General features: G+C 34.8%; 1 protein-coding gene across 2 annotated transcripts in view; it reads right to left on the bottom strand.

Moving 5' to 3' along the window:
* The window catches only part of MCPH1 (microcephalin 1), a 46,710-nt gene that overhangs the window by 1,310 nt on the left and 20,701 nt on the right, over positions 1-24,699 (bottom strand). The window contains exon 9 of one of the 2 annotated variants that reach the window (XM_048298127.1): positions 23,921-24,034. In XM_048298127.1, coding sequence (XP_048154084.1) covers positions 23,921-24,034 — 114 coding nt within the window. Of the gene's footprint in view, positions 1-23,860; positions 24,035-24,699 lie in introns of those variants that run through there. The other variant, XM_048298126.1, reaches the window with a different exon arrangement.

Here is a 24,699-nt window from a genome sequence, read left to right as displayed (position 1 = left end):
CATAGAATCCACACTACATATATAAATCATCCTGCAAACAAGAATAACCCAATTTCTTTCTCCTTGGTATCCTCCTTTATCAGTGTCATACTCTAGAGCAAAAAAAGACTGCAGAACACTGACTCTCTAGAAAATACATAATAATTTGTGTTCAACTGAGCTCTGAAACACTGTATCAATATGATCTTTAGAGGCTAGTAATCCTAAAACTGTGGACTACTTGCAGACTTCTGTTCTCATCAGGGCCAGCACCAAATGCTTAACAGAAAAAAACAACTTAAAATGGCTGTATTTTCAATTTCTGAAATACAGTATTTTTATTATTTTTTTTGGCAAAACGTTCCCCAAACTACTCTATCCAGCATTTTTTATGGATTGATTTTCAAAACATTCTTCAGAACAATTTATCATAACTTGCAGTTGGTTGACTATAATATTAAAAGCCCCATGGAGAGTATTCAAATACTATCTCTCAATTGGTAAAGCGCTGTCTTAATGGGAAAATGGAAAAAGACACAGTCCTAAATTGGCTCCACCCTCGAGTCATATAAAGGACTCCTAATTTGTAGATAGTCTAAATTCTGAAGCCCATTCTAAAGGAAGATGAGATTATTTTCCTTATTGGTTTTATCAGTGGTGAGCCATGAAGCTTCTCAGAGAGGTAAAACACTTGTATCTTCTTTGCCAAGTTTGTCCACTGTCACTCAATTCAACATCTTTTCCCTTTTACAGGTATTTGAGCTTCACAATATCTCTTCTATAGTTGCCATCTGGCACCCCTTAAGTTGGAGTCAAAAAAAGAAATGTTACCAACCAGCAGTGGGACACCCTGCTGTTCCTAGAGCAAGCTAAGCTAACTGAACAAGAAGCACACATATACCCCCCAAAATAGGGTATATGGAATTTATCAGAAAGCAAATCCCTGTTTTAGGATAATTCTATCTCTCTCATATTTTTCCTAAATAGTTCTCTAGCCATTTCAAATAGATGAAGTCTGTTAGCACAGCCATGCACTATTAAACAGTTGTCTTATTCATCTTAGAACAAGCTGAATTTCATCAGTGCCTCAAATTTTTTCCCATGCTTGATTCACAATAACTGAAATACTCTGCCATGAAAATGCAGTTTAAATTTAAATTATAAAATGTTACCTCACAAAATTCATGAGCAAGTCTATGAAATATTCCCCATAGATAAAAACTGTCGTTATATATTTTAAGCATGGTACAGTTATCCTTTACAATGTTACAGCTCACTAATGGAAAATTCTAAGCTGAACAGATTGATCATGAACTAGCAATGTAAACCTTATAAAATGGCCTAATTGTATGTAAGAAAATAAGTTTCTGTAAAGGGCTCTTTTGCCCCAAATCTGTTGCTACAAGAAGTAAATTTCAAGCTCAGTTTTCATAAAAAAATTATTTTCTAAGTAAGTTCTATAGTTTTCAGTCTAAAGTGTCTTATGCCTGATAACTTCCAGGGACACCAATAACCTCTAATGTGAACTTCTACAAAAGCTGGTGCCTTGTGTGATGTGACAAGAGATGTTTGACTTGTGAGGAGAGATGTCCAATCTTGCAGGCTATTGGAAATGAACAGTGATTTTTTGCTGATAATAAAAAGCAGCATATCTTTAGACTTCTTGCTAAACTCGGTTACAAAACATCCAAAGAATATTATGTTTACTTTTAAAAAAAGAACAATCAAATATTTGAAAATGCAACAGCTGTAAAAAAAGAGAAAATAATTTCTAGTCATTATATCATACCAAACATGAAAATAAGAGTTAAGCACATTAATAAATCAATGACCTTTAAAAAATATTCAAAACCTAATAATGCACTGCAGTGTTCAGCTAAGAAAAGTATGGTAACTTCTTAAAAACATACAGTTAAGACTGCAACTTAGGATTGTAAAATAGAAATTTTAGGGTGGTACCTGTGTATATTTTTTACAATTACTTTTAACAATTTACAGTAAGAATATCAAAGCCTCTTAGCTTTATACTTATAGCTGTATATATTTATTGAACACAAAAGAAACTTGTTAATGTGAGTAATTTCTCTTTTAATCACAATATAAATCAACTTTAACTGAACCAAGAAAATTGTAACTTTTAATAAAATTCATAGAGACATGCTACATTAAAATAAATTCTTCATAAATAAACTTGAGCAGGAACAGATGTACCATGCTGTATTACACATACATCATGTCCTTATAGTACGAAAATTATGTTTGTATCAAAAGTAGCTGGCAAACAACCCAAATAGATTAAAATGTAAACCCAAAAGATTAGTTATGATTAAGTAATCCTATTTCACTTTCCAGGCCAATTCTACAGCCATGACCTCTATCAACCCTTGTAGTATTTACAGAATTTTGTTTAGAAATGAAATTTGTTTGTCTTAACAAAAGATGGATTAATGCTTGTCTATCATGGTTCTGGAAGTGAGTACAAAGGCATCGTATCTACTTTCCTAGATAAAAAGAAAATTAGATGCTGAGTTCATGAACAGGTCCTGCAGTAAATAATTAGGTCACCACTCACTAAAACATTCAGTTTTCATGAAAACAAAGACAAGAGCTTTTCATTCCAAGTCACTGAAAGTTTGATTCTGACTCTGGCAAATTTTCTACCAGTATATTTTCACAGCAACACCAAAAAAAGCTTCAGATTCATGTAATTCAAAAAGGAGCTAAGATTTGCAATATTATTCTCAACTGAAATTCTTCAGTGTTTCTTTCAGTGTTTCTATTGAGAAGAAAGAGCTATTTAGAAGTTTTCAAAGGTGCAGTTACAAAAGAGTTAGCTTAAAATGTAATGATAAAGCAGTACAGTAAGGCTCAGATATGAATGCTGGATATAGGAGTATCAGAAGTTAGGAAAATTAAAGATAACACTGAGATATTAAGAATGTATCAGATTCTAGTAGAATAGTCCTGCTGGTCATGGAGAATCAAAGTTAGGAGGATATGGGGGGGGAAGACAAGAGTGGGAAAAGCACAGTTTTTCTGTGGACTTCTTACAAAGTTAAAGAATGTTTTCCTTTGGCTTTGGACTCTAGAATCAAAGTGATTAATCTATTACTTCATGCTCAAGTATGGGCTATTTTGTCTAACTTGGCAGCACGCAACCTGTATGGCATGGAGCTCCAACAAGCGTCCTGCAGGTTATACAGCAACAAGTTTAGCTTTGGGGAAGAATTTTCATCTGCATATCCATATCAGCTATGTTCTTTTATTCACAACATATAGGAAATGGTATAGCAAACATCAGGTTCTCTAGGGTCTGAAAACACACCATGTGATTAGTTATTATTCAAAGTCTCTTACCTATCCAGCTAGCACACTGAATGATGATCATATGGTATTTGTACTTGAATAATTCATCTTGAAATACGCAAATGGAGTGCTATGAAGATTAAATGTCTGATGTTAAATTTGGTATTTCTCCAACATCCATCTTTAAAAATAACATTTTAAGTTTTTCTCAGAAGAAAAAAACCCTTCAGCCTAAATTACCTCCACATTACAAGTCAAAAGGCAGAGGCAAACAGCTTCTTAAAATGCTGATAAACATCTTCCAAAAGACAGTCATCACTGCTCAAAAGGGATATCATGTTATAAAGGTATTATTAATTTCTCCAGATTGATTGATTATTTTATTTGTCCAATTTGAACTATTTTATCAGTGAGAATACTAATGGTAGGATTCATTACATTTAAAGGATTGAGTTATGCAGCATCAATAAAAGGAGATGATTATTTTCTTAAATAAAATTTTCCTGACTAAAATTTTCTACTGAATTCCTCATTCTGGCTAGGTAAGGCTTCAGTTTTCTCTTTTCTAGTTAACCAATTTGGGTAAAAAGATGGCAAAATGATGCCATTGACAGAACTAGAAATAAGACAATAATGCTCTTACATGATATGATTCAATGATTTAACCAGGCTAAGAAATAATTTTTTAAAAAAGTTCAAAGCACAGTTTTATTTCAGTGAAATTAATTAATTAATTAATTGATTGAGGGAATAGACATTTATGGGCAAAGTTGGACCCAGTCTTGGTGAAAGATATAAGCACAGTTCTAAAAATACTAAAAATAGCAATCTTCCAGATAAGCAGATACTACAGGATTAAATGAACTTTTGATCTGGAGATCTGGAGTTCTTCTCTAGTTCTTTCTCATGTGTCTCTCCCAGTAACTTCAGAACTTTAAATAGCAGCTCAATAAAATTAGTGAAAGCAGCATCAGCATTTGATCCAATAACATCTACAGGAAAAAAAACTAATCCTTGGAACAATTTCATTCAACTTACTGGTATTATCTGAGGGCTACAGATGATCCTGTGATGAGTCTACAAGGTAATAAGACAGGAGGACAACATTTCCAATCTATACTGGTCTATGAAGAGCATAGATAGATATTTTCACCATGCATTTGTTCACAGAAGTGCAGAGCATAAAAAGGGCAATGAAATTCTAGGACAGCACTTGTTGGAAAATTGATTATCCAAATACTGCCTTATGTACAAAGACAGGAAACTATTTTGTAGTAGTTTTCTCCATCTCTAGCTATCATAGTAGTTATATGAAGCTTTTTCTCAAGGAAGAATGCAGCTTTCATGTTTGAGTACCCTGTTATGAAAAAGTAATTTACAGCAATTATGTTGTGACTTGTTGAATGCTCCATACAAAGCGAAGTGTGGGATGGATAATTAGTGTATTTATTTAGTAGATGCAAGGAATCATACAGTAGGCTGGAATGAGTCTGTGGAGATTTTCTTCTCCAAACCCCCTGCTTAAATATGTTCCTCTGAATGCAGCCAAGGATACTATTAGTCTTCTTTTGCCACAAAGGCACATTACTGGATCCTTAAGGTGACCAAAGATGCAAACCCTCTATTCCAAGAGAAATTAATCAGCAAGAATTTCTGAAAAACCTGAAGTATGCCACAACAACTTCAGATAACTACATATATATCACATAGGACAAGCTTCATACTGGTAAGTGCCAGACATCTTGAAAACAAAAAGGCGGCAGTTTATTTTCTACCCAACAAGAAAATTTTGAAGTATTTATAAGAAAGAGGAAACCAAGAAATTTATTTATTCAACAACTCTTTTCTGTATAAGACGAAGAGCTATTTCCATATAAATTTCAACATCTATGTTTTATAGCTCTGGAAACATGAGGAAAGCTGAGAAACAGTCATCTGCAATGTCAGATTGAGTGGTTAATCTCTATTATTACTGTGAGCAGTTGAGATGGCTTAAGGCTGGGCTGACAGATAAGTTCCCCACCCAGTCACTACTATTTCTATTCTACATTTTTTCCCACTTGCAGCAAAATATCTAAGAATTTCCCTTCATTTTTACCAATGCTGAATACAATAAATGTTTCAGAACATAACAGAAGTATATTATATCAGGATATAAAAAAGTCAATCTGAATAATGTGAGTTGGCTAATGTTGAGCAGAAATTAATCTGTCCAAAAATAATGCATGGGACATGAGTTTCTCATCCATGAGATAAGACCTTGGGCCTTTCTAAAATACATAATGAGGTACAATACAGAAATACTTTGGCTAAATTAAGCACTGAAAAACTGTAACTAACAGATCTTCACACAGACAAATTTCATCTAATTGAACTAACTCTACATAAGCCTGAATATCTTAACATTGGCAATATTGTATGTAATATGGACACAAACATGGTTGATATTTCAGCTATACAAAATTAATTTATTGTGTAGTAGAATTAAAAAGCATTTCTTACACATTCATAAGAAACAATCCAACATCCACGAGCAATTCCCAGCATAACATTCAAGGTATGACAAGGACTCCCAGTAACTACGTGACTTGTTTCACACACTTCATCTGAGAACAAAAAGTCTCCAAGTTTATTCACTACCTGAATTACTGTATTTTGCTTCCTAAAAAGAAGAAAAGGTAAAAAAACCCATACAACATTGGATGGAGGAAGGCAGAATTATAAAATCATATACACACAATACAAATAAACTCAAATTCACCTCATGTCTTTCCCCCCAATCATTTTTTATCCTTTTCTCAGTAAGCCTCTACCCACTTGCTAGCCCTAAATTCATTAGCCTCTCCACAGAGTCCAAACAGACCTTCTTCCATTATCACACAATCACATGATGCCATGATGATTTTTTGCCTTTTCTTTTATACCCCTGTTATACCTTTTTTACAACTTCTGTATTCTTAGTGCTTTTTTCCTTCATTCTTAGACTTGTTTGTTCAGCTAGGAGAGTAAACATTTTAGAAGCTTCGTAGCTAGGGATCAGTGTGCCCCAGACCCCAAGGTCCTCTCCAGAACACATTCTGTAAACTACGATAGAACCATCCAGGGGAAGGTTCCTTGGAGGGTGGGGGGGGGGCCTCATTCAAGCCTCTCATTGGGGAATTTCTGATAGATATGCTAATTAGTGAGACCTATAATGTTAGACCAGATCTATTGTGGGTGGGCATTGTGGTGTGCATTTTGGTGCATTCGACCTGGACGTGTGCACTTAAGGATCCTTTATTAAATACCAAGGTAAAATCCCTTTTTCCCTTCTAACCATGTTTAACTCTTGATTTTAAGACCAAGAAAAGGCATCAACATCTACTTGCTCATCAAAGCCCTTTTGCCCCTCATACTATCTTGTCTGTTTAAATAAAAGCTTTTGAGTGCAGAATTATCTATTATGTTGTTTATGTACAATGCCCAACACAACAGAGCCTAATTCTTGGTTTCTTTTGTAGTACTATAAAAAAAATATTACCAAGAAATGCAAACATTTCGACACAGCGCACTTAACAGTTTTTCATTAGGAAGCACCAGATTTTCAGCATCTGAATAATTCTGTGTCTAAATTTAGAGAGAAGTCCTAATGTTTCAATTAAAAATTCACTTATCCTTAAATACAATTATAATGAAATCTATAAAATTAAACATAAACTCCAGAATGGCCACCTATAACTGGAATTCTAATTTGAGCTCTCTATGTAGCAAAGCAGGAGCACATAAATATATAATTATGAAAGCAGAAAGACCTTGGTATCATCAGAGAAAAGCTGTTGCATGATAATAATTTACTGCTCTTATTAATGATTATTTTTACAATTATAAATGATTGTTAAAATCTGTAAATGAAAGCAAAATTCTGGTGGTCCCTCTGCTCCCCACACTGACTTTGAAATGTCCATGTAACACAAGATAAAGCAATTAGGCACAACCTTGAACACAGTCACATCTATCACAGTGGTGACCCTTTAAGGCAAAACATGTAAATTAATCACGGACACAATGCAAGTGCAATCAGAGCTTCTCCAGAAACCTCTGGGGTCGTTTCATTCTCACTACATTTAACTCCACAGAAAAGAAGTCTGTTAAAACTCCCAAAATATCCCAGCTAAAACAAACACTACATAGCAGAATCCCAACAAAACTGCAAAAAAAATTCTTCACAAAAATTGGAGCAATCTATTTTTCAAGAAGTTTAAAACAAAAAAAAGGGGAAGTGAAAACAGTGCAGCAAATTAATCTCACAATTAAGTCAAAAGGTGATATTGTATGTTGAAATACTTAAAAAAATCAAATGACTGACCCTCTCTCTGGTATGAATGCTGGCCTTGGCTATACAGCTTTGATTGTTACTAGAGTATTTAGTATTCCCTTTTCATTTTGTGAGGTTTAGCTTGGCATAGCCTACAAGTGAATGTTTTTGCAACATTGCAACCCATAGGGGCTGGCCCTGCGTGCTCCCATGCCCTACCTGAACCTTTTCTTAGTTCTTCCTGTATCTACACAAAATTCCTTACAATGTGAAGAAAAACTTCTGTTGTACAGAATTGAATTATACATCTTCTTGAATTGAAGATGTCTTACAAACTGCAGAGAAAACTCACCAGTTTATACTTGAGACAGCTGCAAAAACTGGTGGAGGAAAATTTACAGCAAAATTTCACTCAATTTTTAAATCAGAAAATTAGGTAGCTGGTGGCTGTGAATCAGTGAGCAGCATTTAATATAATCTCAAAACCCAATGCCATGAAACCATTGAACTCATGCATCTTAAAATGTAAATTCTAATGAACCGCTTTTGAGGCTGTAGCTACTGGTAAGTAGAATTGGCTTTTGACCACTGGGTTGTACTTTGGAGGACTCTTTTCTGTTCTTTAGTTCTTTCAGAAGCACTCCCTTTCCCTTCACCCATTTACAAGTTGATGAATGCCTACAACTGTAGTCAGCCAAAAGCAGTCTTAATGAAAAGGTTCTGACGAAAAGCAATTGTTATCCCCAGACAATTTAATTTAATGAAATAGTAATTGGGTAGTGGGAAAAGTCAACATATAAGAACATAAAAGAAATAATATATTAATGACCTCTTAAAAAAAAAAAATACCCAGCTGAACCAGGATTTGTTCCCCTCTTTTAGGCAGACCACAGCCTCTGTTTTCCCCTACTATCTGCACTGTAGAGATGATCTTTACCTCCTCTACTGTGATCCTGCATTGCATGACTTGTGAAGTTCATTTTATAGTCTTGGTGTTACTAGCATCCAGGCACATTAAACAGAAGAAAACTATTAATTCCATTTTATGTTTCTGACATACATAAGTATACTTGTTAATAGCTATTGACGACCTTTTACAAAAAACTTCTGAAAGCATAGCCACTAAGTACTGTTTCTGAGTATTTTTATCTGTGTTACTGTCAGCATTTAGTTATATCAAACCTGAAACAGATTTTTGGGTAGTATAAATATCCTGAGTTTTGAAAAAGAATTCAAAAACTGTAAGCAAGTGTAGTATAAAATATGGAATCATGTTTTTGTTGGATGTTCCTTATGCTGTAAGACTTTTAAGAGAATGATAAGAGCATGCCAGAAAATTATTAACTCTCCCCCAAAATATGCAGTGGCAGTTGCTTCTAATGTTTTGAAACTAAGTTGCTAAAAAGCCTACAACTGATATTTATTCTGCAACTATTCATATGAAATAAAACATTTTAAACTGATGTTTCAGATTATGACTTTTTAAATAGAAATAATTAAAATGTATGGTGAAAAGGCTGTGTTGGACTGAACCATTTACTCTTCACAACTACTATTTACATTTCCTTCATAAAAATTCAAAACTTGCTTAAGATTTTAGTTTTATTGCTCTGAAGCCCTGTTGAACTCACCTATGGAACCGCTTCAGTCTGCACCACTGCATCAAAGACATACATATACAGTCCAAATAACAATGACATATGCATGCATGTACAAGTTCCTAGCTAGAATACAGAAAGAAATAAAGTGCAGAGCCTAAAGATAAATTTCATTTTCTATAGGCTTAAAAAAATTATCAACATTCAAATTTAAATGGTGGGCTGAATAAAGAGTCAAAATGGTTAATACTTACTCAGAAGACATATTTGTTGCAACTAGTGTCCTTGTTGGGAAGAGACATGAAAGAAACAAGAAAACATCAAAAATCTGAAAAAACCTCAAGTTAGAAAATGTTATATTAAAAGGTGTAAACTACTCCATAATTATAGTATCACCTGGAGAAGAGTCTATACTAATTAACAAATATTCTAGAAATATTAAACTTTGAGGACATGGAAGGAAGCAAAACTCTTCAATCATGTTTTATGTCACAGCATACAATATAGCAGAAGACAGGAATGCTTTTTTTAGTAAAAACAAAAAGCAAAGGATTTCCAGCCTGAGATGCCATAGAAATAAGAACAGTATTGGTCTACTGACTTTTCCTTTTCATCAGATGGAAAGGAAAAGGTAGCTTACCTACAACAAAGAAAACCTGTAATTTAAAATTCCAGTTTATTCCAAAAGAAAGGCAGAAACTGGCTGGGATGCTTCAGAAACAAGAGCATATTTATTGTAAAATATAATTTTAATTATTTTGTTTTTATTTTGATAGTGTATTTTTTTTGGGTTTTGGCACAACATCACTATTTTATGTCAAGGTTAAGTAAACATTCTTTCACTCTTCAGTATTTTCTAGCGAATAAAAGTTGTCCAAGTAATGTAACACACAGGGTATACTCAAAGAATACAGCAATCCTCAAACCAGCAATTCTTAGACACCTTAAAAAGCACCCTTCTCTTCTCCTGCAATACCCCCCATAGCTTATGTGAGAAGGAGGAATGTTTGCCCCCTATGGACTTTAAATAAGCTTGGGAGGAATTATTATTACAGAGGTCAGAAGAGGAGGAAGTTCATCACCACTGACCATGAAAGCCTCCAGTATGCACAGAGGCAGGATAGAACATGACTTTTAGCAGTATCAGAGAAATACATAACTATACAGAACATGGTAATCAAAAACACATGTAAGAGGTTTTGATCATCTTAGCTAAGAATTACTTGTAGCTACATGAACATGCACAAATAAATATACACAAACATTTTAATTTTGTAGAAAAAACAGACTGACTGAATTTTATACAATGATTTCAAAAAACTCCTAATTTTCAAAACCATTATATGAATTTAAATTATTTTTCCAGATAGCTACGGCTCCATATGAAATACTAATTCCCACTTCTGCCCCCCAATATATTAACACAACCACAAGTGGTAAGCTCCCAAAGTCTCTGCTAAAATTCAGTTTCCTTTGAGTAATATACTGAGCTGAGAGCACAAAAATATTTCGAATTGTGAGCACAGGAAAAAAAAAATTCAGGGCAACTCATTTTACCCAGTAATGAATCAAAGAACAAATGAGAGAACTCTGATGCAATTCCATCTGACCTCTGTTATCAGTACAGAACTGTTCTCTATTGAAAGACCAAGTAAACTTTCATATTTAAGAACGGAGTTGGAATTATCTGTGTAGACTATTAGACTAACAGAATGTAGACAAATTATGTGCATCATGACTGTTCATTATATGAACACTCTTTGCATAAATAAAACACAATTTAGATTCCATTGACAAGGCAGGTATTAATGATAACTCAAGTAGTAGTCATTTCAACACAACACGGTAATTTCAACCACAAAATCCAGATACTATTTAAGTCTTCAGAAGCAATGTAATGCAGCATATTCAATAATTTTTTAAATTCATGATAAACATGCACTCAGACCAGACTATGTAAGCTCTACTGAATACTTCACACTGAATATGTATACAATGTGAAAATATAAACCCAAATAACAGTAAAATGGAATAAAACTTCAAAAGAAAAAAGGACGAAACTTTTGCACTGAAATATTTGAAAGAAATTCTATGCAGTATTTTTTGGAAATAAAGTTTCCAAATTCTAACTTATTACCAGCAATACTTACTGATGAAATCTTACTCTAGTGATAGACTGACAGTTGAAAAGAAGATAATATGCATTTATCTTGATCAAATTTGGTTCTATTCTTAGCCAAAAGAATTTCTACTGCATTACTTCCAACTCCAAACAAGCAGTCACATTTAATTGCTTTTGGAAGTTCCAACTCAATTCTACACTGGAGTTTTACACATAAAGAATTTGAATAAAAATAATGACAACACAACAAGATACATCAAATATATCTACCGTATTAAGTTACATACACAACATTTGAGAATAAACACTCAAAAAGGGCATCTAGTAACACAATGAGTAAGGGTTCTTGTGTCCAAAGGACTGTACACTACTGCACAGGTTAGGTCAGATGATTAGAATCAGACGTGATGCCACATTATACAGTTATGAGTATATGCCTCATACTGTCTTAATACACATGGTAGGATCTCCATAAACTCATGAGCATTAAAGGATTCTGGGATGTAACAGCCTGGGAAGGCCAAAAACAAGGCTTAAAAGCAAGCTTTTGCTTTGATCTATCCAGTCTTTCTGGGTGGAAGAACTCATCTACGTCAAATGTGTATGTTTCAGCACGGTCATGACATTCTCCTTTACTACCTGCAGCCAAGCCTCATTGCCATCACAATCAACCTCCTTGTCTAAAAGTCTGGAGTTAAATCCACACAAAGAAATTGCACTAGGTTCTTGAGGGTCTTTGTATAGTATTAGCTCTAAAGCTAAATCCTGATGTGTCAGTTCAGAATGTGCAGAAAAATATCCTTTCTCGCATTTTTTTTATAAATGTTATGAAAGTATTACTAATCATACCACTATTTTTGCCAAACTTGGGTTAAAAAGCAGCAATACTATAAACCAAGGCCAGAGCAGCCTGAGATCCTACAGCTGCTTCTTCAGTTTCAGAGCAAAAATGTTTGTTAGCAGTTCCTTAATACCTTGTCTATAGGTAACAAAAAATACTGGATCCACACAAATCGGGAAATCTACAGCCTGTCCTGACCTTACCTTGCAAGGTCAGCTTTTGAATTGCAGATTTTATATTACAACACATCGTGTACAAGATGATGCAGTGAGTATTCTGAACAAATGTCTTGTCAGTGCACTTAGAAGTGATTCAAAGACTTAAGAATGCAGGAGGGTGCACACAAAATGTAGAAATTGGAAATAAATTTAATTTCTTCCAAGCTATTATTCCATTTGCATTCAGAACTGCATATTTTTGCAAGTTAAAGGTCATTTGCTAAGCAGACAATATTTTGTTTTATTGCTTCAATAAGACAAGCAGTTCTCTTTAATTACAGTTACCAAGTGGAAAACTTAGCCAAACTATGTTCTAATTTTCAGTTCTACATTTTTCAAGTTAATTGCTTTCTCCCCCACCCCCCAATATGCAATTTTTCTTCTGTGCTTTTTGTGTCTGTTTCATTTTACATGTTGCTTTTATTGAAAAAAAAAAGAGTTAGCATTTACTTTTCTGACCAGCAAAAAGACATCTGGTGAGCATCATTATGAGTTCTAATGCATGTTTTATAGGAGGATTATTATTAATAAAACACTGGAAAAGGTGGTATTAAGTTAACTGGTCCTTTTATTTACCATTAATCTCTGAATCCTGAAGAGTTGCATATCCATACCCTGAGTCAGAGCACACACTCCTTTCTGAGTTATTTTTGAGGTCTGGAATACAGACTTTGTTATAAATGACAGCTTCAGCTTTCCTTTATATATTTCTTAGAAGCACAGTTGCATTAAGTACTTCTTTACTGTCTGCCAACAACAAGATTTTTCTAAGTCATCTGAAACAGAAAACATTCATTTCAGTAGCTAGAAGGAAACAGTATTAGTAAATCTCCCCAGTACTTAAAAGTGATACTTCCTATATGTTAACTGACCTACACCACAAAAGAGGTATCCAACATCAAAATGTATTCTTTCTCTCTTCTAAATTTTAGCTGGTGTTTCCTGGAGATGAAGGACAAGAAGAAAAAAGTCCTGTTTTGTAAAACCTGCTTTTCAAGAAGGTGAACTCAAATTTTGCTTCATTAAGCTTGTCATAAGTTTTTTTTTCATAAGTGACAAATGAATGAAAATGAGACCATAAAATGTTTTTCCAGACTAGTTCTCAAGAATAAAGTGTATTTATGCAAAGAATTAATTTGATAGGAATACATTTAGATTTGTGACTGATAAAATTCAAGCCTATGTATATTAGGCCTCATTGTGTCTTTCAGTCAAGAACCCATGTCTCAAATATTTTTCAAGAAATTATTTCAACCAATAAATAGCACTTTTAGATTGCATATTACTTAGTCCAAGTGCTCCTCTTGTGCCTTAGAGTTGACTGAAGTTCTGAAAGAAATAAGCCTCAGAGTAGTCTCAAACTCAGATATGTGTTTTAGTGGAGTGAAAAAAGATCTTCAACTTCAGACTCAACAAGATACCCTATGTGGGTTGGCCAATATACAAGGGATAAAGAACTTTTGGAGGGTGGGAGGCAGGCAGGAAAAAAACAGTGCATGTGTGAGCAAAGAAAGTGTAAGGGAGAGTATATTATACTGTTTTATAATCTTCAAATCCCTTTCTTTGGCTATTCCAAAGAAGTCCATCAGCTGGTTCTGAAATTGGTTTTGTACACTTATAATCAATTTTGATCTTTACAACTCCATTTCAGAAGTAATAATCTTCAGTCTTAATAGTATATGAGCCAAAAGACAGAGCTGTGTGTAGTATAGGAATATTAAAAATATCAGGTTAATTTCACTCTGCCTCTATCTAAGAACGTTGTAATGAGGACCCAAAACTTTAAAGCTGTTTTTAGAAACATATTATAAGTAGTATAACATTAATTTGTTCAAGTAATTGTGGCTCATAGCTGAAAATAATTGGTAATTGGAATGAATGATTACTATTCAGTATTTTTAAACAGCAATTATTCAAAGCTGTAATTTACTTTCTGGCTGACCTTTCTCTTACCAATCCTTTGATACTGATATTTTTCAAGTTTCCTCTGGCTGCAAAAGTCAATTTCAACTGTAATTTCTTCACCAAATATAGTACCTCTGCTTTGGTCCTAGAAAGATATGAAAAAATGAGCCCATCCTAACTAAATCAAATATTGCCATGTGGAAAGATGAAAAACAAAGCAGTCTATTAGAAGACCGAGAAATTAGATGACGTGACAGGTGCCTGGGCATCGTTTTTCCTTCACTGCCAAATACAAGAAAATAATGAGAAATCCTGTAATTGAAGACATAGGAACCCCTAGAACTCGTGTTTGCAAGATAAGAGAGAATGAGTAGCTTCAGACTTTTCAGACAACAGTGTCAGAGTTTACAACTTTCTGACATTTTCAGTTTTCCACATGCAACCCAATCATAGCTAACAACTATATTTAAGAAAAATAAAAACCCCCCAACCATAGGAATGCATAACTTTGTAGCAAGGGATAGCTTTCCCAGCATTCTACAACTTTGAAGGACAGGTTTACCCATCTGTGATCATTAGCAAAACTGGAGAGGGACTTTTTCTGTTAGGATAGCCAAAGATTAAGGGGAAAGGAGATGCTCCTTCCCAATCATTTGACTGCAACCAAAAAACTCCTACATCAATCAGCGTGACATTATCAATTCTACAAGCACAGGCAGTAGTGATTCTCATTCCAAGCTCAAGCCTTTCCAACAGGTACAAATTAGGGATTGAGTTCCTGGTCAGCATCACTCAGGAAAAGCAGCAGTCCAGTTCTCAACTGTATTTTACCAGGAAAGTTTCATGTCTTTACCTTATTATGTGAAACCTGAGGAAATCATAGAACCATAGAATACCCTTGGTTGGAAGGCACCCAGAAGGATCATCAAAGGCCCTGCACAGGACATCCCAAGAGTCACACTGTGTGCCTGAGTGTCTTGTTCAAATACTTCTCGAACTCTGTCAGGCTTGGTGCTGTGACCACTGCCCTGGGGAGCCTGTTCCAGCGCCCAACCACCCTCTGGGTGAAGAATGTTTTTCTAGTATCAGAAAGAGCCAGCAGGATTACCAATGTGACAGAAGCGAATCTCAAGAAGTGGAATGCTAAGGGGAGGAGAAAGGAACGTTATAGTTTAGATTCTAACATGATTAGATTCTAGGATGAAAGCTCAGGTGAAGGAATGGTACATGTTTACCCCAAAAAAGTCAAAAGACAGGAAGAAGAGGAACCAGGGCTATCATGGGGCAACACTATGTTACAGAGAAAACTGGTATAGGCAAAAAGAAACATTTTAAAGACAACACTAAGGAGCAAATTAATTCTGTCATTAGTACCAAATAATGCCCAATGTATACTCACCTTCCCAAATGATATGTGAGAAAGTCATGCACAGTTAATTTTTTTCTGCTGAAATTTTAGGCAAGATGAACTTCACCCCTTAACTCCAGCCTCACCAAGGTTAAGAAAACTAGTTTGTACCCTTCTATAAATAATTCCAACAAAAAAAGAGTATGCTATAGAATGAATCTGTTTCATCTGTTCAAACAAAAAAATTGATTACACTCTCATAATGATCTAATGAAGTGAACAATGCCTCCAGACAGCTGACTTATGACCAATTAAAAGCACTTTATAAAGCTTCAGATTTATATGGCCTTATTGTGAGATAAAAAAAGAAGCCACAAGGGTAGTGGGCAACAGTAGAGTAGCTCCAGTGAAATTAATTGCTTGATATTTAAGACCTTGTCAAGCCATGCATTCAAGTTTTGGTCACGATGGTTGTCACCCATCATCGACGGTTCATCAGAAATCAATGTTTGCCTCAGCTACTTCATTGGAGACATCAGTGGCTCATTAACTCTGCTCACAATGGGTCATTGGGCAGAAGAACTGAGACACAGAGACACATTTCCGTTGTGCAAGCTGTAGGTATGGAACCATTTTAAGAGGGGAAAAAACCATTTTGCTTTACCCCAACTGTTATGTGGTGGGTTTGCACAATTATTAGCAGTGTGAAGTTAATTTGGATAGTTTAAGTCTTCTGGAGACTGCCAACTATGCAACGAGTGGAATTTGAGGTGAAGATAATCCTGAATATGTTTGCAGCCCAAAAGACTCAAGCCAGGATTTATGTTAACTTTGTGTTAAGATACAAGATTGTAAACTTCAGTAAATACTTTGCTGACAAGATTTTAAGCCACTTGTTGATGATAATTGTCTTGGGGTGACTTTATGATGTGTATCCCCTATCGCTGCTCTATCCCTAGAAATTAATTTTGTGCTTTTTTGTGCCTTTAAACAGAGCCTGAGAGGGGGGAGAGAGAAAAAACCAAGCAAACTTTTCAAAACAATTGTTCAAGGACACAGATACACACTCCTCTTTTTCTGCAGCAGCAAGAGTGGAGGAAGCACCCTTCTTGCTTTTCAGCCAGCTTTCAGCTCCTTTTCTCCAGAGGGAGATGGAGAGTTGAACTTTGTTTTCCTGGGACTTTGGTTTTTCCCTTCTTCTCTTCTGGACTGCTTCAACATCAGAACACATTGGGAGAATTTTCCACCAAGGCCACAGAGGTGGGCCCACACTGACCCAGCTCCAAGGATGAGAGAGACTACATCTACAGAAGAAATCTGAAATTTTCCCAGGTTTCTCTCCATGGCGAGAGGTTTTATTATTTAGCATTATTATCCTTTTCCTGCGTGTTTGTTAAATAAATAGTTTGTACCTCTTTCACTTTCCTCCAAGGAAAATTTCTTTTTTCCTGAACCTGGTAGGAGAAGAGTGGTTGTAACCTGGCTTCTATCAGAGGATATTTTCCTCCAAATTTGTCCAAACTGGCACATAGCCAACAACCTGACTTAAAGCTTTACAGCCCTCTAGACCATATGGTAAACAACTGAACAATATTTATGTCATGCTTTAAAGAGCAACAGCAATATTAGGAAGGGTAGAATAAAAATTTTTTAACCATGCCCCCCCCAAATATTTTTTTAGAATCTTGAAGGATTATGAATTAATCATACTTGCAGACAAATCTTCGAAAAACAAAAGATTTTTGTAGTGCATATGTAATGTGTTGCAAGATTTTTTCCTATTTGACTGACTGCCTATTTATATTTCTGTTCCATACAAATTTGTTTGTAAACTCATAATTCAATTCTACAAAGATCACACCAATAATCTATCAAATGTTTAATTCCAATGAAGAACAGAATGGTAATATTTGTCAAATTATTACCACAAAAACTTGATGAAGACACTGATGCTGATGAAATGGAGTTTAGGAAATCTTTTGTTCAGATTGATTTTCAACAATTTTCATGAGCTGCAAGACTATAATTTAGAAAGGAGACCCATTAACAAAAGGATTTCCAGCCTATAGAGTCATGCCAGATACCAGCAGGTTTAAGTAGGGTGTTCATTTTCCCAAGAGCTAAATAAAAAAAAAAGAAAAAAAAAAAAGAAAAAAAAAGAGGATCTAAGCAGCAGTTGCTTTTCCTCCTGATAGTTCCTGATGCCAAGAGGGAAAACAGTTTCAATTTTACAGTTATTCTCTGCCAAGTCAGCTGCAGTCCAGTGGATTATTTGGTTTTCTGGCATGATGGTTGTGAACACAGTGTACCTCAAAACTGGAAAAGAACAGCATACATACATATCTTCAGCAATGAGGTATGCTTCAAGCATGGACTCTATGATCTGACTTCTTGCACAAGGTTTATGTACTGTTCCCCTCATGCTCTGAGGCAGAAAGAGCTGCATTTGCTTCTTGTACCTAAGCCTTCCTTCCACCATTAAATCCAAGAATGCCACAGACTTTTATTCAAAAGGATGGAGATGACATAGATGTATTTCAAATAACTTGATATTCCAGGATGTTATTCTTGGTGCTTATCCTTATCTACCATTCACTGTGAATAGATCTTGAGCAATTTCCTACTTGCCTAAAAGTAGTAATAAAAAATATGTTCTGACTTTACATGAAGCCTCATAAACAGTCTCCTCATAAAAAGTCACCAAACCTACCAATCTTCTGGGGAAAAAAAAGAAACGGTGTCTTTTTTTCCTTAATTCTATGTGGACAAAAAAACCCAAAACTCTCCATCTACTTAATCCTCTATGTCTTCTTTTAGAAGAAGGGTCTGAAAAATAATCAATATGTTGATTTGTTGAGGAAACAGAAATTTAGTGACAATTTAATATAAAAACTTAGGAAAATTCAGTTCCTGGATCTTTACTATCCTGCCTGCTAAGATGACAAGCTACAGTCAACCACCTCCTGTTTCACTGTCACAGCACATTTCCAGTGTTCCAAACAGCAACACATACAAGAGCGTGAACACCAGCTGCCAGTGTCCCTGGAACAACAGGAAACAGCTTGAGCTGAGAGGAGCATGTGCCTTTTGCCATAGAAAGGTACTGATTTTACAAGACACTTTTAAGAAATAGACTACAGCACTTCAGTAGGTAGTCCCAAATAGCTAATATGAAACCTGTCATAAAGAGAATGATTTCTAGTGACCCAAGGTCATGAATCAACCCACTGGGTTCATCTACAGGACATAATCCTGTCAGGCATGGTAGCATCCCTAAGGGGTGATAACAAAACTGTTGACATTAGGATATGGCCCAAAGCATGCACTGTAAGGTATAGCAGCAGTTGCCAAGAGTATGGCTCCTGTCCTGGAAGCCCTCAACTTGATGTGGGAGAAGTGTGGGGGACAAATTCACTAGCTGGAGGAAGTCCAGAACCAGAACTGCCTCGCAAAGGTTGAGTGAAAATAGTCATGGGATTAATCATACAGAAGTATTTTTAAAACTGTCTCAAACCACGGGATTCATAGGCATCCTTCACAGTGCTATCCTCTGACCACCCCCATTACATCAAGCATTTTCCCCAAACCATAAAGGTAGGTAGTTCCAGTTTCTTCATTGTTAACTCTAAAAGAGCTTGCATGCTTCCACCTTGTCTAATTCACTGTCCTATTCATTTGTGCCTCTAAGCCAGTAACATTTCAAGTATCAGTATTTAAAATATGTACCTATTCAAAGCAACTACAAATCAAAACTGGAAGGAAAACATAAAATTATGTTGTCCCCTAAACCAACACAATCTAAGACAAGTCTATGCATGCACATATAAAATATAGTCATAAAGTTACTTTCCTGAATATCTGGCAAGATGCTTCATGTTTCATAGTAACAGATTTTTCAGGATATTAAAATTTGTTTTGTCATGAATAAAGTAATTTAAAAAAGGATTCTGATAACAGGATCTCACAATAGCCTGCTTCACCCTATTTGTTCCACAGCATGAGCTTAGATTGCTTGTAAAAATCTTCTCTCAAAAAATCTCTTAAGATCAGTGCTGATGTACCTTCACCCAAATCCAAGAGCTACAGAAATATGAGCCAAGATGAATCTGTTTAAAAACAAAACTGAAGGAATTTCAGTTAAGTCCATACTGTCTTCTTTGTGAAAATATGTTTTTAATTATCTCTCGTGAAAAAAACATTTTTTCACATGGTTAAAGAGTTTCTTCTTTTCACTCAGAAAACAGTATTTTAAGGGGTTTTTTCATTTTAAAATTTATTCCAATTGTATTTCTAGTGACGTGAAACTCTTAGATGCTTTAAAAGACATTCATCACTTCTCCTATCCCTCTAAAACTATAAAACAAATTTTTATTTGGATAAAAATGGCAGTTAACTGGTTAATAATAATGAGTCTCTGATCTTTTTAAAGTACAAAATATTTAACTTGTGGCATGCAACAGGCGCTGTGATAAACGTAACCTTTTTTGTGACAATAAGCAATAAAATGAGCACTCAACCTCATACCAGTAGTTCACCACTACTGTAAATAACTTTCTTGAATACATTTTCGGCTTTAAGATGAATTTTAGTTTTTTCACTTTGTCCTCCCTGTGCAAAGCAACACAGAATTATGAATCCAATTTCATGGAATAATTGAAAACCAAATCACAATGCAAAAAGGGTTTATTTTATCCCTGCAATTCAGTAGCATCAACTTAGATTTCTAGACCAGGGAAGCCACCTGCTGACATTCACAAGCATTAATCGACAGCATTTATCCTTACCAACTCTGCCTCAAAACTAAGAGTCAATTTTACAAATTTGTCTATATGTGCTGCCTTTGAACTTACCAAAAGTCTTGGTTTCGGGGTGGTGGTGTTGTTTTAAATCCAAAAATCTTTTTCCTGAAGCCATTAAAGATTCCTGAAAATCTTACTTATCTTCCCCAAACACACCTGCAGCTGCCATTATAAACTGTTCTGTCTTTGTGGCTTTTGTTTGTTGACATTACAATTTTACATGTATTTGATTAGACATCTTCCACATTAACAGTGCAATAAGCATGCCGACATAAAGAGTATAGATAAAGAAATTATGAGTACTTTAATCTAAAATTGTGATATACAAGTGATGCCTTTTCCTGGTCTTAAAATCAAGAGTCAGACACGGTTAGAAGGGGAAAAGGGATTTTACCTTGGTATTTATTGTAAGGATCCTTAGGTGCACACATCCAGGTCATGTGCATCGAGATGCACCCCCCCAACATTGGGTATAACATTATAGGTCTTACTAATTAGCATATCTATCAAAGATTCCCCAATGAGAGGCTCAAGTGAGCCCCCCTCCCCAAGGAACCTTCCCCTGGATGGTTCTGTCTTGGTTTACAGAATGTGTTCTGGAGAGGACCTTGGGGTCTGGGGCACACTGATCCCTAGCTACGAAGCTTCTAAAATGTTTAGTCTCTGAGCTTGACAAACAAGTCCAAGAATGTAGGCAAAAAGCATTAGGAATACAGAAGCTGTAAAAAGGTATAACGGGTATAAAAGAAAAGGCAAAAATCATCATGGCATCACAAGTATCTAAACAAAGTCATTCTTGGTTTTGACTTCAGCTAAAACAAAATACAAGAAACTCAACCTACATGATGTTTTGAAGAAAACAAAAGCATAACACAATAGCACAGCAGAGAAATACAGAACCTATGGCTTGGTTTCTATTAAAGAAACTACAAATGAAAAATTGAAAGAACCAGAGACGTAAATAATGTTAAGACTTAGACCTAGTCCTATTTCCTAAAGATATTTTTCCATGGCTTTTTTAATATTTACCATCACATAGTGAACTCCAAAGGCCTACTGACATGCGTTCACTGTACTGAATGAGTTAGAATTGTAGTGTTCACTGTAGCATACACCACAGTGAATGAGTTATAACTAAAGTACACTAAGAAGTTTCGGTTTCAATATTATCTGGGAATTACATTCAGCAAGCATCTAAAATATTTTTAAGGAGGTATTACATTTCAAACTCTTTTTCTATAAAAAAGATAGCTGCAATTTACATAGCTGTCTCTTATTTTAGGAAGCAAAGTAATGAATTTAAGAGATCACACTTACAACAGATTCCCAGCAATATGGTCTGTCTCAAGATTCACATAGTCACGTTTGTGGAAATGTTCATCCATGAAAATATCTAGGAAATGGCATTTCTTCTGCAGTTTTGCTTTTAGCAAAAAGTTTCTTTTAAGATTTAAATTAAGTTAGGAAATTCTTCATAATACTATGATTCAATAAAATAATATTTTTAAAGATATTTGTGCCATTTCTCTCCCACTTCTTTCTTTTTGCAAAGGAAACCAACTAACATTTTCTAACTTAACTTTTACATTGCCAAAAGTTAGCAAAATGTTGCAATGTTTAAACTGTAGCCACTGGAAAAATGTATTAAATAAAAATGGTGTATAATGTTTGGTTGTTTTTATAAAGCTTCAAGAACATATTCTGATTGGTACTACAGAGGTTTTGCAACATAATTAGTTACAAAAATTTACAGAGTCTTATTTTGTTCAAAACAATATTCTCTTAAAATTTAAACTTTTCAGAGCACCAGTCTCATTGCCAGACATAGCACCTGGTTAATCACATGGCACCTTTTTGTGAATTTTTTTTTTTATTTTTCAGTCAAATACCTGTCCTTCCCCAAAATTGTCTCTATCTGAATCTGCATAGTCACGCTGACAATGAAAACCTTTAAAATTAGTTTTAAAAAGCATTCTTGACATGAATGAAACTATACACTGCTATTTTATTGATATTTGAGTGAAATGGTATTATCAGCAAGATAAAATGAATGGATAAAAGAAGTAATCTCAAAACACTCAATAGAAATTTTCTCTAGCACCCACTTAACTTTCCTACTGTTAAACACCTCACAGAGCATGCTTTGCAAGCAGACACCAAGTAGAACCATTTAAAGATACCTCTGACTGCAAGGCCAGATCTGACAAAGAGGAACAGTAAAATAGAATTTCATATTGCTTTTTCTTTCTCTTCATTATATATTCATTATGTTGGGATCTTAAGAGAAATGAGTCAAAATTAGCACTGATGTATAATGCTCTTGTTGAGTAATTTCACTGGAGAAGGAATCAGTACCAACAAACCTGACAAATCTCCAAGCACACTTTCTGCAAATAGCCTTAGAAAGAGCCACTGAGTGTGGTTTGTGGATTTATATGTAGCAGCTTCAGTCAGATTTCTGTGCCAGGAGATGAAACTATTCTGGAGAGATATTTTAGCCTAGAGATAGCACTATCTTAAATGCTTCTATAGGACATGGATCTAGAGTGATTTATACATTCTACATTCTAGATATTAATTTTACACATAATATATTTAGGAAAATAAAGGGAATAAATATTTAAAAAACGTAAAAGTAGCAAAATGCAGACAAGTCAAATAATCATTTTAATCCAGAGATCACTGGCCCATGGAGATTAATATCCTCTCTTCAGGATGTTTAAAATGTTGAACAACTTAGTAATTGCAACTGCACGAAACTATTACATAAAAAAGTATCAAAATCGGTGATCAGTCTCTTTGAAACTCCACCAGTACCTACCAATGAAACACCTAACGCATTTCATATAGTTAATGACAGCAGATATCATTTAGTGCTTTAGGACTTTCCATTCTCGAAAGAACTCAGCACTCATTTCAATTGACTTGCTACTTACTGATTAAAAGAACTAATATTTATTTTCCTGATCAGTTTTATATTTACTTAAAAGACTTTTACAAAGGAAAAACACTTAAAAAAAAGATTCAGTGCTGACTCAATCCTCTCTCCCTTTTTTACAGCCAAATTGAGCTCAAATACCAAATTGAGAAATTTACTTTTACCAGAACCTAAAAGAAAATCATGCATAAATCTTGATTCTGCAGAAACATCCACTGGTGATGATCCAGTATAAAACAAATAAAAAACCTGTTGCATTTAGTAACTCCTCCAAAAGGAACAGGCATCTTTTCAGGTAACTTCAGTGGCTTTTCAGCTTTTTTCAGTTTGAGCTGGCTTACCAACCTCCTTTATGGTGTCAGCTTGGCATGGACTCTGTCACCACAAGTTACCAGAAGCTGAGTTTTATGGTTATACACCAAGACCATCAGCATATTATATCAAGAAAAGATTCAGGAAAAGTTTTAAAATTGATACTGCAAAGAGAATTTATTTTAATTTTTGTACATACGAAGTTGGTCAATGATCCTCCACAAAAGAGTTTAACAAAGCAAATGTCCAGTCAAACTGACCTTTTGGAGTCTTCCAGCTTTTCTTAAGCCCCCCAGTGTGCTTACTCTTTCGCTTGTTAAAAACTTTGCAAGAGCCATCAGTAACATGACACTCTGAAACTTCATTTTCATCACCTAGAAACCAAATTTAGAAACTTAAAATGAAAAATGCAATCTTATGAAATGGAACTGCCACCAATTATTTTATCATATCACAGTGCTATGTACACTTAAGACACTCGTTAATAATTTGTACCAGTTATTTTTTCACTGTATTTCAGTTAGGGTAAAGGAATGACACTCAAGCATCTGACTTCATCTTTCAGTATCTCTTCTTGGAAATAAATGAGTTGTAAAACTCCCAATTTCCTATATTTTGAAAACCATGTATTAACTACAAGTGGAGAATCTGCTAAACTGCTTTCTATTTATTACAAAACATGCAATTTCTCTGCATAGAGATATCTGCATATGAAGCATCAGTGGCTAGATTTTCTTATTAAAAATCAATGCTTTTGGTACACACTTTGTTTATCTAAAATGACCTGAAGGTCTGAAACTTGTTATCAAATGCTTTGCAAGCAAATCTAGCAAACTGTTAGCAGGCAAGGATTCTGTGCACATGCAGGCATATCAGACCTATTATATATCAAAAGGCACCATCCATAAGAACGCACTCTGTCAAAAAGCACTATTTTTCGTTACGTATTTTATGAATTAACACATTTAATTCTTCAATACTGTCAGGATGACTTTTATAAGAACTAAATAATAAACTTCAGAATCATTTGAGAAATTAG

Source organism: Corvus hawaiiensis, chromosome 3, assembly GCF_020740725.1.
Source record: "Corvus hawaiiensis isolate bCorHaw1 chromosome 3, bCorHaw1.pri.cur, whole genome shotgun sequence".
NCBI classification, from domain to species: Eukaryota; Metazoa; Chordata; class Aves; order Passeriformes; family Corvidae; genus Corvus; species Corvus hawaiiensis.
The sequence above is the reverse complement of the archived record's forward strand: the minus strand, read 5'-3'. Positions and strand labels throughout refer to the sequence as shown.